At 46.5% G+C, this 14,058-nt stretch overlaps 1 protein-coding gene across 3 annotated transcripts in view; it reads right to left on the reverse strand.

The window, feature by feature from the left end:
- The window catches only part of ACSS2 (acyl-CoA synthetase short chain family member 2), a 79,592-nt gene that overhangs the window by 17,196 nt on the left and 48,338 nt on the right, over window positions 1-14,058 (reverse strand). Inside the window, exons 4-9 of one of the 3 annotated variants that reach the window (XM_038369543.2) lie at window positions 13,800-13,903; window positions 13,166-13,238; window positions 8,344-8,419; window positions 7,303-7,417; window positions 4,714-4,752; window positions 2,921-3,001 (exon numbers count right to left, since the gene is read on the reverse strand). In XM_038369543.2, coding sequence (XP_038225471.1) covers window positions 2,921-3,001; window positions 4,714-4,752; window positions 7,303-7,417; window positions 8,344-8,419; window positions 13,166-13,238; window positions 13,800-13,903 — 488 coding nt within the window. The remainder of the gene's footprint in view (window positions 1-2,920; window positions 3,002-4,713; window positions 4,753-7,302; window positions 7,418-8,343; window positions 8,420-13,165; window positions 13,239-13,799; window positions 13,904-14,058) is intronic. The other 2 variants (XM_038369544.2, XM_038369545.2) reach the window with 2 other exon arrangements.

Here is a 14,058-nt window from a genome sequence, read left to right on the forward strand (position 1 = left end):
GCTGCCACATGCACAACTTATCTCCCTCTGCTGGGACATGGGGCCTCCGAGCTGCACCGGGGTCTCCTTCAGCAGCCATTTCACCTTGCACACTCAGCTCTGGTCTCCTGACTACAGCTGGGAGGGAGGGAAACCCTTGGCCCATCCTGCAAAGGTTTTCCCATTCTGCCTTGGGATGAAAGCAAAACTGTATATGTGAGATTGCCCCCTAGTGCCCTCAGTGCAGCCCTGCATAAGTTTCCTTTTATCCCCAAATAAACTCCACGCAGGGTTCTCCGGTCCAATCACAACAGCCCTCCTTAGGGTTTGATTTACTAACAAAGTTCAAAACTAAACAAGAGTTTTCTCTCCAGTCAGGTACAGCCCAAACTCCCCGGGTCTGCTCAGAGTACTTCCTGCCCTAGCAGGCTACTCTCAGCTGTTCCCAGTAGCAGCAATTCCCCAGAGGCAGGGATAGAACTTCTTCAAGGGACAGCAGAGAAGAAGGCTGGGCTGCTGTCTGGTGGGAGGAGGAAGTGCATTCAGCATTGTAGGAACATAGGGTTTTGTAGCAATTCCTACAATGGAGTTAAGATCTAACTTGCCTGAAGCATGAGGAATTATATCCATTATGGTTTGGTCTTGTCTGAGGAGACCCTCATTACCCACCGTATACGAATCCTTTGTTTGAGAGACCAGGTGGGCAAGGTAGCATCTTTTATTGGACCAATACCAGATATTCCCTTATCCACCTTGTGTCTCTAATATCCTGGGACTGACACAGCTACAACTACAGTGCATAATCCTTTGTTGGGATTCAGCTACGTCCATGTCTTCCATGGTAGCCTGTGGCAGAGGGTTCCACACGTAATTATGAATGAAGTAAGTGTTAAACCTTTTTTCCCAGTGTTAAACTTGTTGCCTATAAAATTCATTGAATGATTCCTTGTTCCTCTATTATGAGAATGGGAGATCCTGTTGCCCAATCTCCCTTCTCTATGTTGTCGCTATCACATCCCTTCTTACACATTTCCTCTCTAAACAGTCCTAATCTTTCACCCTCTCTTTATATGGCAGTATATTACTAAGTTTTCCTCGCCCATCTCTGCATCCCTCCCCCCCACATCCCTTCTGCTATATCCTTTTTGAGACAGGATGATCAGAAGCAAAAATAGCATTCTGGGTGAGGGCAGATCAATTTAAATGAGATACAATGTTCTTTCCAAGACCTATGATATCGCTCCCCTTTGAGCAGATGCTTTCACTGAGTTGTACACAGAAATGCTTCTGTCTTTCCTTTGAATACTTAGTTAGCTTGGAATCCATCAATGTGTTGGAGAAACTCAAATTATTTTAACCCGCACTATCTTGTACTCATCCTCAATGGCATTAATATGCTATCACGTACTCTGCCCACACTCCTGGCTTTGTTATCAGAGGTCCCTCGGAAGTTCTTCACACATAGTTATTTACATTAGTGAAGACTATGATCTGAAAGTTTTGCCATTTTACAGTCCCTTGTAGAACGGAACTTTGTGGCAACCCACTATTAACTTCTATCAATAATGAAAACGCCACATTTATTCCACTCTGTTTCCTGTGTCAGCCAGTTTCTGATCCATGACAGTACTTTGCCTCTCAGCCCATGACTACTTGGTTTCCTTAATAGTCCTCTCGTGGAAGACTTGTCAAAGGCATTTTGAAAGCCCAAATAAGTATCACTGGGTTCTCCTTTACCTACCATTTTGCTGACATGTTCAGAGTTCTGTTCTGGGGGCTGAGACAACAAAGGAGGCATATGATAAAAGTCCATTGAATCACAAATCGGATGGAGAAAGTGAATAAAGGAATTTTATTTACCCCCTTCACATAACACAAGAACCAGGGGTCACCTGATGAAATTAATAGGCATCAGGTTTAAAAACAAAACAAACTAAAGGAAGTATTTCTTCACACAAGACACAGTCAACCTGTGGAACTAGTTGCCAGGGGATGTTGTGAAGGCCAAAATTACAATTGTGGTAAAAAAAAGAACTAGATAAGTTCATGGAGGATATTGGCCAAGATGGTCAGGCATGCAACCTCATGCTCTAGGTAACCTTAAGCATCTAACTGTCAGAAGCTGGGACTGGACGACAAAGAATGGATCACTTGATGATTGCCCTGTTCTCTTCGTTCCCTCTGAAGTACCTGGACCCAGCCACTGGCAGAAGACAGGATATCGCGCTAGATGGACCATTGGTCTGACTCAGTATGGCTGTTCTTATGTTCTAGTAGATTAGATGCATGAATTTGTTTGTCCCTATTATGTTAATCTACGCATTGTTATAACTAACTTTAGTGATTGCTTAGACCGATCTACTTGATGCTGAAGCAATGTTCACGCGCCTGATTTCCTGAGTCACCCACAGTGCCTTTCTGAAAGCAAGGTACGTTTGCTACTCTCAAGAAGATAAGCTGATTTTAATAAGTGACAGGTATTACTGCTAGTGGGTAAGCCACATTGTGAGTTCCTTTAGAACTCCTGGATGTATCATCCAGGCCTGGTGACTTCTTGCCATTTAGTAACTCATGTACTTCAACACCTCTGACCGCTCAGTCTGACAGTGGCTCCTGTCTATTAACCTAAAGAGTAGGTCTGGAGTAGCTCTCTCCCCAGCACCCTCTGCAGTGACACTCAGGTAACGATATCCATGCAAATAGTCATTTAGCTTCTCCGAATTGCTGCTTTTACTCCCTAGTAATTCAGCAGACCCACCAGCTCACCCCAAGCTTCCTGCTTCTGCAATATACCTAGAGAATTCCTTCTTGTTTGTGTGTATATCCGTTTGGCTATCCGTTCCTCCAGAGCCCTCATAGCCCTCCTAGCTTCCCTCTTACATGACATGGCTCATAATCCTTTCTATTGGCAAATCTTGACTTTATCTTACTAGTTACCCACACTGTGCTGTCCTGTCCAGTCTGCTCCCACAGGGCAACACAAGTCCTGCATGACTCCGTTATGGCGGTTTACATAACCATCCTGCAAAGTAGAATAGAGAGATTTCTGAACATTTCCTCCTTTTTGACTTCAGAGCCTTTTGTAGCCACTTCCTCTATTTTTCTCTATAGTCACCGTGCTAGTTTTCAGTAGAGTTCCTCCCCTGAGGATGTTGCATTCAATTATATTGTGCTCACTATTACTCGTGGGTCAAGTAGTAATTATAGTTGAGCCAACTCCTGTTTGTTCTTTGGTCTAAGTTGAGAGCAGCCTCTGCTTGTATGTGCTCTAGAAATCAGCTAATATAATTCTCTTGGCTTCTGTCCCTCCGCTTGGGACAGGCCATCTGCTCATTTCCAAGGCTACGGCAGGAATTAGTGAGATACTAGAGAACAGAGGGCGACAGCGATGATCTTCAAAACGAAAAGGTGGGATTTTCATAAGGGCCTAAGGGAGGTCAGCACCAAACTCCCATTGACCTGAGCACCTAATTCCCTCAGGTTCCCTCAAGCATCCCAGCCTAAGATCTGGGCAAATCCTCTGTTATTGGAAACAGTAGGTGTGCAGTGTCCATGCCCAGAGTAGCAGCACCTTGCCAGCAGGAACAGGATATCCTGCTGCAGTTTTCTTGGAGCCACCCTTTGCCCCTTCCTGCCCAGCCTCCATTACCCATGTCAGCATGCTGATAGGGGCCAGCCAGCACATGAGAGAAGTGGTGAATAGCAAGATAGGCCCATTCCCCTGCTGTGTTAATATGGGTGGTAACATAAGGCAAACACCTTATCACCGAAGTGTACACACTATTATAAACTGATAAGAGACTGTATTCCAAGGAGCTGGTGCGAGGGCAGGGTGAGCTCCTGCTTGTTCAGACGAGCCTACTAATTAACATGGTCTCGCGCACCACACTGTGCCATGGACAGCTGCACTGCCTAGCCACTTCCTTTACGATGCAGAACGCTTTCTGAAGAGCCCCCTTCATCCAGATGGAGCCCCACACGCGAGCTCCTTTTTCACGGAAGTCAGGCATTAAAGCTGCAGGCTCCCTGCTGCATGAAAACCCCTTTCACTTACCCGTGTCAATGTTTGTGCGGTTAGAAAAAACATGACATTTGAAAAGGAACATCAGTAAGGGGTTTAGTGAGGATTAGTAGCAGAGCTCTCCTTCCACAGAACAGCAATTGGAAAGTTAACTTCAATTAGTGCCAACTTCACTAAAGGAGGCTAATTTTAAGAACCGTTTTTAAAGGTAAACAGATTAAATGTCATCCTAATACTGGACACAAGGCACGTATATCTGCCATGAGCATGTTGTGTATTGTGCTGCTCTCTCCACTCCACTCCACACCATCAAAATATAACTAGGGCTTCTGCACTAGCCATTTATGAAGGGGAAAGAAACAGGCAGGGATATTACCATCAAACAAACCCTGACCCACATTACGAGAGTCTCTGATATTTGTTTCTCCATTTATGTCTCTGCACATTCATGCAACTACAGAAGATTTCTAAAACGTTAATACAACAAGGTTAGCATCCCCACCCCATCCCAAGGGACTGGTCTGCAGACCCGGGGTAACTACGGCCAAGGGGGTCAGTGGGTCTACCACTAACATGTAACATGGTAACCTGATTAGGAAGATACATGTGGCCGTGCAGACAGAGAGAGAGAGAGCTGTTAGAGACGTGGAGCACTCAGAGTGAAGCAAAGGGCAGAGGCGCTGAGAGGGGAAGCTGCTGCTAGATGTAAATACCTTGGGATGGAATCTCTTTGAGCTCTCAGTCTCTTTTTCCTGTTAAAAATCCACAAAGAGGGTGTGTGAGTTGAGAAGTGGAGGATCCACATTGGGCCTTTGTCCACTTCTGTGCACGCAGGGAGTTTTCTGGGCTAGTGTCAGCAGGCAACAGGTTCCTATGTTCAGGGTGACGGACACTCAGCCAGGATGCACGCTCTGAATGAATGCCTGCCCTTCGTTTCCACTTGTTTCACTCCCAAGAGATTCGCCTCTTCTGCTAAGCACTGTGCAGGCCACCACCTCCGAGTGTGCACCCAGCCCGTTGGGAGTAAAAGCACAAACCAGTTACACAGCTATTTAACCCTCACATGGTGCGTTCAGTGCAGGAGAATCAAGTGCAGGTGGAAGGGGACAGGTATGGACCCAGGACTAAATATCAGCATTTCAGAGAGCGCTTGAATGGATTTACCAGGAGGAGGTGTTGAGTAATGAACAGCACCCCACAGCATCCGTCACCCTTCTGGAATTGACAAATAGTAACTCAGCCCTAGGTTACAAGCACACCCTGACAAGCAGGGCCCAGACAATTTGTACCCAGTGTGAAGGAAGGCGCCTCCACGGCGAGAGAAAGGACAGACTACAGCCCATAGATCAGATGAACGGAAGCAGAACCCTAGGCTGCAGTTAATCTATTCATTTAAAATGAAGTGTGCCCACTATTTTCCCGGTATTTAGAACTACCCAGCATGGCTAACAGGCCAGAGTCGCAGTGAAGACTAACATACATGGCCAGACTATCAGGAACAAGAGGGGGACATGCTGCCCCCTACAAAACAGTGCCACCATCACAGATCACCAGCATGCCTATCCAACCTGGAGCCTGCACATCCATGCATGCAAATACCTCATCTGCTGTGCACACATTTTTTGAAACGTGCATATGGACTATTACCTTGAAAACATCCCCAAGGAGCATTCTCTAAGCCCTCTCACTGGAGCATGAGAGATTACTTTTCACACTTGAGCGAGCAAGCCTCAAACCTGCAATGTATTCCCACTATTTCTACAGTGGTCAGCTACCATGACGACATGTCAGAATAGCAGCTCTCCCAACCACTCAGTCTCTTACCCATTCCGGTCACACTTGGGACCGTTGGATTCTCTACCATAGATGTGACGGACAGCACAGGCACTGACCTGTGAAAGCACCTAGCAAACAGGGAAGAAGGAACAGCCTCAAGGCACTAACAGGAGCTTTTGCAATCTTGGGGAACTGGCAAGGAGGGATTCCACCTCCACAAGTGGGCTGTCGTCTCCTTCCAGTGAGAGGAGGCAGAGATTGGCAGCATGTCTCTTGAAGTGTGCATGTGCACAGCATGACTGCACGCCCCCTCAAATACACCATGGTCAGAACATCTCCCTCCTTTTTCAGTCTCCTGCATGCCACTGGCTTCCACCCCTGCCTGAAGTGTTTTCCAGGCATCTGGCCCCAAGCTCCTTAGCCCACCTTCAGCTGTGCTGGAGAATCGCAGCAAGCTCTCAGGCCCAGCAAGGCCCACACTTCACAGAGTTCTCCCACCACAGAGGGGACAGACAAGACTGCACTCAGGAAACATGCTAAAAACAGACTGAAATCTCATAGGGCATAAGTGTCAGGCTGTGCAGGGCGATGCCCAGGGACCTATCCAAAGGTGGGAGACCTTGCCCGATCCTTCCCCTAGAGAGACAAGCTATCTTCTAGAATGCAATGAAGTTGCTAATCACATAGAGAATTCCACTCTCCCCACCCTGCCAAGCTGCACTGCTTTCAGCTCCATCTGCAAGGGGAGAGGGCACTTGCCCTAGGGTCCCTAAAATAATTTTATAGGCAGCTGATTTCTCTCAGATGGGAGAAAGCCCGGCCTTGCAGACTGGTTGCCTCTGAGATAGCTGGACATTTACTGATAAAACAAGACCCTGTGCCTTGCCTGAAGAAGCAAATGTCACGTGCCCAGCAACTGCAGCTGTGTGACCTTTCTAGTCAGCTACTACAATACTATGCATTTGGTTTGCCTCCAGGCCACTCAGTGAAAGCTCCCATTTACTCACAGCTCAAGCCACTGCTCAGCTGATACAGCCCCCTCTCCCCATGCTGTCGGCAGGGAGATAGAGGCGAGGCTGGGAATCAGACTCAGCTTTCAGGGTTACGGGCACTTTCTGGGGAGACTTGTCATTGTGCCCGGGAGGGGAGATGGCTATTTTCGTTCAGAAGGACAATTCCTCTGCCAGAGAGAGGAACACATCTCCTTCTAGCTCCTGGGCTGCTCAGCTGGTGGAATCTTGCACCAACGTGGGTACCCCAGCCATTCCTTTTGGGGAGCTGCCAGGGGGTTTAAAGGAAACAGCAGGGTGCCAGGAGGTGTTCAATCATTTTAGTGGGTGGGTGGTGGTTCTTGAGAGATCACATTGCACCACAAATCCCAAGGGGAGGGAACACACAACAGGGAAGAGTCTGCACACATAAAAGCCCAGAGACGTATCGCATTGGTGGTTGTACTGATCAATTTGTTGGGCTCACAGCCAGAGCAATGAGGGAATCCCTCCCCCTAGCTTCCCATGGGAACCCACCTGTACATCCTGGCACAGCCTCTTCAGAGGTGGCGACTTGCTACATATCCCATCTGACACCACTTCCTCCCTTCCCAAGTGCTTGACCACAATGCAGTTTCTCAGAGGGGACTCTCTGCGAAGGGAAAGGAGGAGTCATTAGCCCGCTCCTGTACAGCCACAGACCCATTATACAGGCCGCTGCAGAGAGAACGAGGCTCTCACTGCACTGGCTGAGCACGTGGGAGCTGCACAGCTCTGTGAGGCCAACATGCTGATTGTATGCGATTAGTTCCTGCTGAAAATTATCATTCCACCAGTAACGGCATGTATTGTTACCCAGGCCGGCTTGCTCCCACAGCTGCTTTCTCAGGGAGCTAATGGGCAAAGCAGGGAGGGCACGCAGTCGTATTGGATTCACCTTGTGTCTCTCCCTCTAACTGAGCACCTGAGCTTTCAGCCTCAACATCTAACTGAAACCTAACCCAACGGCAAGACTACTACAGCAAATGGCTCAGCATTCACCATTACTCCACTGCCGGTGAGAGACTTGCACCTCCATCTTGTATCCCACCACCACTCATCTCCCTTCCCCAGGTCATTGCCAGATCCCTGGACTGTATTTCCTAGCAGCTCAGGAAGGAGCTTTCCCAGGTAACTGGAAAGGAAAAACTTCAGTCAATTGTCTGGGTTTTTGTTTTGCTTTTTGCCAAACAACAACAACAACAAAAAAAAACAGTCAGAGGGCACCAGGTGAGATCAGCTTCCATCAATGGCTACTGAGCACATGTTACACATGAGACCAAATGGCCTGCACACCCATAAGGTGCACAAGGTACAACATGAACATGTAGAACAGCAGCTCAAGGTAAAGAGGTGTCTTCTCAGTGTCTTATAAGTATATATCTGGGCAGACATTAGGGCTCTCCAAGTGCTGGTCACTTTATTTCCAGACCCTTTGGATTAATCACTCTCCAAATGGGTATTAGTAGGCTTAGGCCTATACCAAAAAGATGCCTCAGCTGACCAAGAGCCCCTCATTCCAGGAGAACAGGAACTTACTTGTCTTCACATTTCTGCAGGGCCTCGTCTGCAATCTGCTTCAGGTTAATCAGCTTATCACCTCTATAAAAGGCATCTACAAAACAGTAAGTGAATCATTAAACTGGCTCACTAGCCAGGACAGCCTACAAATACTTGAAGGTCATTGGTATTAAGGAGGGGAATGAATGGTTCCAGGAGGATGACTGGAAGAGACTAAACAAAATGGGGAAGAGAATATTTGTGCAGATGTCAGGGAAGGATGCCTAACAAGATCAATTGAACTATAGAAGACTCCTCCAAGGGAAGTTGTGAAATCCCCTCCTTGGGAGAGATTCACATTTAGGCTGACCAGAACACCTGGAAATGTTCTGTAGGGAACAATCCTACACTGTCAGACTGCATGATCTAATAGGCCTTTCCAATTTCTCTGGTCGATTAATAACATAACCAGTGCTACAGAGAACATGGTTGGGCAAAAGGCAGGGGACTAATATGCAAATCTCAATGCACTCCAGTTCCCTCCCGACTCTGAACTCTAGGGTACAGATGTGGGGACCTGCATGAAAGACCCCCTAAGCTTATTTCTACCAGCTTAGGGTAAAACTTCCCCAAGGCACAAACTCTTTGCCCTTGTAGGGTACGCTGCCACCACCAAGTGATTTAACAAGAATCAGGGAAAGGACCACTTGGAGTTCCTATTCCTCCCAAATATCCCCCCAAGCCCTTACACTCCCTTTCCTGGAGAGGTTTGAGAATAATATCCTAACCAATTGGTTACAAAGTGATCACAGACCCAAACCCCTGGGTCTTAGGACAATAGAGAAATCAGTCAGGCTTTTAAAAGAAACAGAACTTCATTAGAAAGAAAAAAGGTAAAAGAAGCACCTTTGTAAAATTAGAAGGGAAGCTAATCTCACAGGGCAATCAGATTTAAAACACAGAGGATTTCCTCTGGGCAAAACTTTAAAGTTACAAAAAGAAAACCAGGAATACACCTTCCTCTCAGCACAAAAAAAATCACAGGCCAAAACAAAAGTAAATTAACGTATTTCCTTGTTATTACTTACTAATTCTAATGGAGTTGGATTGCTTGCTTTCTTGATCCTTCTCTGGCAAGCACACAGCAGAGACAGACAAAAGCCTCCCCCCCCCCCCCCCCCAGATTTGAAAGTATCTTGTCCCCTTATTGGTCCTTCTGGTCAGGTGCCAGCCAGGTAATCTGAGCTTCTTAACCCTTTACAGATAAAAGGATATTGTGCCTCTGGCCAGGAGGGATTTTATAGCACTGTATACAGGAAGGTTTCAGAGTAGCAGCCGTGTTAGTCTGTATTCGCAAAAAGAAAAGGAGTACGTGTGGCACCTTAGAGACTAACAAATTTATTAGAGCATAAGCTTTCGTGAGCTACAGCTCACTTCATCGGATGCATTTGGTGGAAAAAACAGAGGGGAGATTGATATACACACACAGAGAACATGAAACAATGGGTTTATCATACACACTGTAAGGAGAGTGATCACTTAAGATAAGCCATCACCAGCAGCAGGGGGGCGAAAGGAGGAAAACCTTTCATGGTGACAAGCAAGGTAGGCTATTTCCAGCAGTTAACAAGAATATCTGAGGAACAGTGGGGAGTGGGGTGGGGTGGGGTGGGGGGGAGAAATAACATGGGGAAATAGTTTTACTTTGTGTAATGACTCATCCATTCCCAGTCTCTATTCAAGCCTAAGTTAATTGTATCCAGTTTGCAAATTAATTCCAATTCAGCAGTCTCTCGTTGGAGTCTGTTTTTGAAGCTTTTTTTGTTGAAGGATAGCCACTCTTAGGTCTGTAATCGAGTGACCAGAGAGATTGAAGTGTTCTCCAACTGGTTTTTGAATGTTATAACTCTTGACGTCTGATTTGTGTCCATTCATTCTTTTACGTAGAGACTGTCCAGTTTGACCAATGTACATGGCAGAGGGGCATTGCTGGCACATGATGGCATATATCACATTGGTAGATGCGCAGGTGAACAAGCCTCTGATAGTGTGGCTGATGAGATTAGGCCCTATGATGATGCCCCTGAATAGATATGTGGACACAGTTGGCAACGGGCTTTGTTGCAAGGATAGGTTCCTGGGTTGGTGGTTCTGTTGTGTGGTGTGTGGTTGTTGGTGAGTATTTGCTTCAGATTGGGGGGCTGTCTGTAAGCAAGGACTGGCCTGTCTCCCAAGATCTGTGAGAGTGATGGGTCATCATTCAGGATAGGTTGTAGATCCTTGATGATGCGTTGGAGAGGTTTTAGTTTGGGGCTGAAGGTGATGGCTAGTGGCGTTCTGTTATTTTCTTTGTTGGGCCTGTCCTGTAGTAGGTGACTTCTGGGTACTCTTCTGGCTCTGTCAATCTGTTTCTTCACTTCAGTAGGTGGGTATTGTAGTTGTAGGAATGCATGATAGAGATCTTGTGGGTGTTTGTCTCTGTCTGAGGGGTTGGAGCAAATGCGGTTATATCGTAGAGCTTGGCTGTAGACAATGTATCGTGTGGTATGATCTGGATGAAAGCTAGAGGCATGTAGGTAGGAATAGCGGTCAGTAGGTTTCCGATATAGGGTGGTGTTTATGTGACCATTGCTTATTAGCACCGTAGTGTCCAGGAAGTGGATCTCTTGTGTGGACTGGTCCAGGCTGAGGTTGATGGTGGGATGGAAATTGTTGAAATCATGGTGGAATTCCTCAAGGGCTTCTTTTCCATGAGTCCAGATGATGAAGATGTCGTCAATGTAGCGCAAGTAGAGTAGGGGCATTAGGAGACGAGAGCTGAGAAAGCGTTGTTCTAAGTCAGCCATAAAAATGTTGGCATATTGTGGGGCCATGCGGGTACCCATCGCAGTGCCGCTGACTTGAAGGTATACATTGTCCCCAAATGTGAAATAGTTATGGGTGAGGACAAAGTCACAAAGTTCAGCCACCAGGTTAGCCGTGACATTATCGGGGATACTGTTCCTGGAGGTTTGTAGTCCATCTTTGTGTGGAATGTTGGTGTAGAGGGCTTCTACATCCATAGTGGCTAGGATGGTGTTTTTAGGAAGATCACCAATGGACTGTAGTTTCCTCAGGAAGTCAGTGGTGTCTCGAAGATAGCTGGGAGTGCTGGTAACATAGGGCCTGAGGAGGGAGTCTACATAGCTAGACAATCCTGCTGTCAGGGTGCCAATGCCTGAGATGATGGGGCGTCCAGGATTTCCAGGTTTATGGATCTTGGGTAGCAGATAGAATACCCCAGGTCGGGGTTCTAGGGGTGTGTCTGTGCGGATTTGTTCTTGTGCTTTTTCAGGGAGTTTCTTGAGCAAATGCTGTAGTTTCTTTTGGTAACTCTCAGTGGGATCAGAGGGTAATGGCTTGTAGAAAGTAGTGTTGGAGAGCTGCCTCGTAGCCTCTTGTTCATACTCCGACCTATTCATGATGACGACAACACCTCCTTTGTCAGCCTTTTTGATTATGATGTCAGAGTTGTTTCTGAGGCATTGTGGATGGCATTGTGTTCTGCATGGCTGAGGTTATGGGGCAAGCGATACTGCTTTTCCACAATTTCAGCTCGTGCACGTTGGCGGAAGCACTCTATGTAGAAGTCCAGGCTGCTGTTTCGACCTTCAGGAGGAGTCCACCCAGAATCCTTCTTTTTGTAGTGTTGGTAGGAAGGTCTCTGTGGGTTAATATGTTGGTCAGAGGTGTGTTGAAAATATTCCTTGAGTCGGAGACGTCGAAAATAGGATTCTAGGTCACCACAAAACTGTATCATGTTCGTGGGGGTGGAGGGGCAAAAGGAGAGGCCCCGAGATAGGACAGATTCTTCTGCTGGGCTAAGAGTATAGTTGGATAGATTAACAATATTGCTGGGTGGGTTACGGGAACCACTGTTGTGGCCCCTTGTGGCATGTAGTAGTTTAGATAGCTTAGTGTCCTTTTTCTTTTGTAGAGAAGCAAAGTGTGTGTTGTAAATGGCTTGTCTAGTTTTTGTAAAGTCCAGCCACGAGGAAGTTTGTTCCTCAGATATTCTTGTTAACTGCTGGAAATAGCCTACCTTGCTTGTCACCATGAAAGGTTTTCCTCCTTCTCCCCCCCCCCCCCCCGCTGCTGGTGATGGCTTATCTTAAGTGATCACTCTCCTTACAGTGTGTATGATAAACCCATTGTTTCATGTTCTCTGTGTGTGTATATCAATCTCCCCTCTGTTTTTTCCACCAAATGCATCCGATGAAGTGAGCTGTAGCTCATGAAAGCTTATGCTCTAATAAATTTGTTAGTCTCTAAGGTGCCACAAGTACTCCTTTTCTTTTTACAGGAAGGTTGTTACCCTTCCCTTTATATTTATGACAGACTGACATCTTGCTTTACAAATTAAGATGTGTAGCAACACATTACTGAACTTATTCTAAATGCTACTGTTTACCGGAGGGGTGGGAGGGCACCACATAAATGATGCATCTGGGAAACTGCATCAAGGAGCATCCAATTTATTTCAAAGAGAAAAGGTGACGCAAAGTTAGTTTTTGAAAATACACTTGCTATGAAGAGTTGACAGCAACACAAGCCACTGAGCAAAGTGCACAACTGCTTTTAACTCTCTGCTGTTTATCAGGAAAGGGGAAACAGGTACTAAAGCATATTTGCTAGCAGAACGTACCCCGGAACTGGCAATTCTATTCAGAAACAACTCCTTCCCCCACCCCATCTGAACAGAATTCCCCATTTGCAGGAATATATTTTCCCTGCATTAATAGTTAATCTAGTTTTTAAAACAACGCATTTCCACAGCTAACGCTGTGGTTACAGACCTACAAGGGGAAGGGGAGTATTTTACCTGCTGTAATGAGGAGAGAACAATTGGAATCGAGAATCCGTTCGCAAAGGGAGTCTGCTGAGAAACCTGCAAACTGACAAAAGAACACATTCAACTCAGCAGCAAAGGATGCTGAAATGCTGGGAATTACAGGATTCAAAAAGGCAACAGAGAGCCTACGAGCACTAATGGATACTGCCAGAGGGCCAGGAGGCGCACTGGGCTCCAATGGGCTAGTCAAATACCTGACAGGTTTCAGAGTTCCACCGAATGCATCCGATGAAGTGAGCTGTAGCTCACGAAAGCTTATGCTCAAATAAATTTGTTAGTCTATAAGGTGCCACAAGTCATCCTTTTCTTTTTTCAAATACCTGAGGCTCCCTTTGGAGAAGGGCAAGGTGATGGCCCCCTCCAGGCTCCTACCACAATACAGCTCGCAGAGCAAAGCAAAAAGCTGCTCCACTTTTAAATTCAAGTCTTTTAGCGAGGGCAAGTGGGATAGGAAATGGAACCTCAATTTTAGCCGCCATCCATCTCGTAATCACTGCCCAGCTTAACAACTCTTCGCAGCCCTCTGTCACTCCGCCACAGAAAAACTATCTATATCCCAAGCATTGGCTCTGAATTTAGCATAATTCCCAGCAGTTGCTCCTACCACAATGGAGTGAAGCGCTCCAATCCTGGCACAGGCAAGCATGGCAACAACCAGCTCAATCATCATTGGCATGTAGATAGAAACTCTGTCTCCTTTCTTTATGCCTGTGAAAAAGAAACAGAAGATATTTCCCATGCCAGCAGGCCGGTGGAACAGCTAAGAGTTCAGTGGCATGAGGCTAGCAGAGATCTGTGTCCTGCTGCTCCTAGAGAAAGCATAGGAAACAACCACTACAGGAGATGGGAAATAGGATACAAAA

This window comes from Dermochelys coriacea, chromosome 13, assembly GCF_009764565.3.
Source record: "Dermochelys coriacea isolate rDerCor1 chromosome 13, rDerCor1.pri.v4, whole genome shotgun sequence".
Classification (NCBI taxonomy): Eukaryota; Metazoa; Chordata; order Testudines; family Dermochelyidae; genus Dermochelys; species Dermochelys coriacea.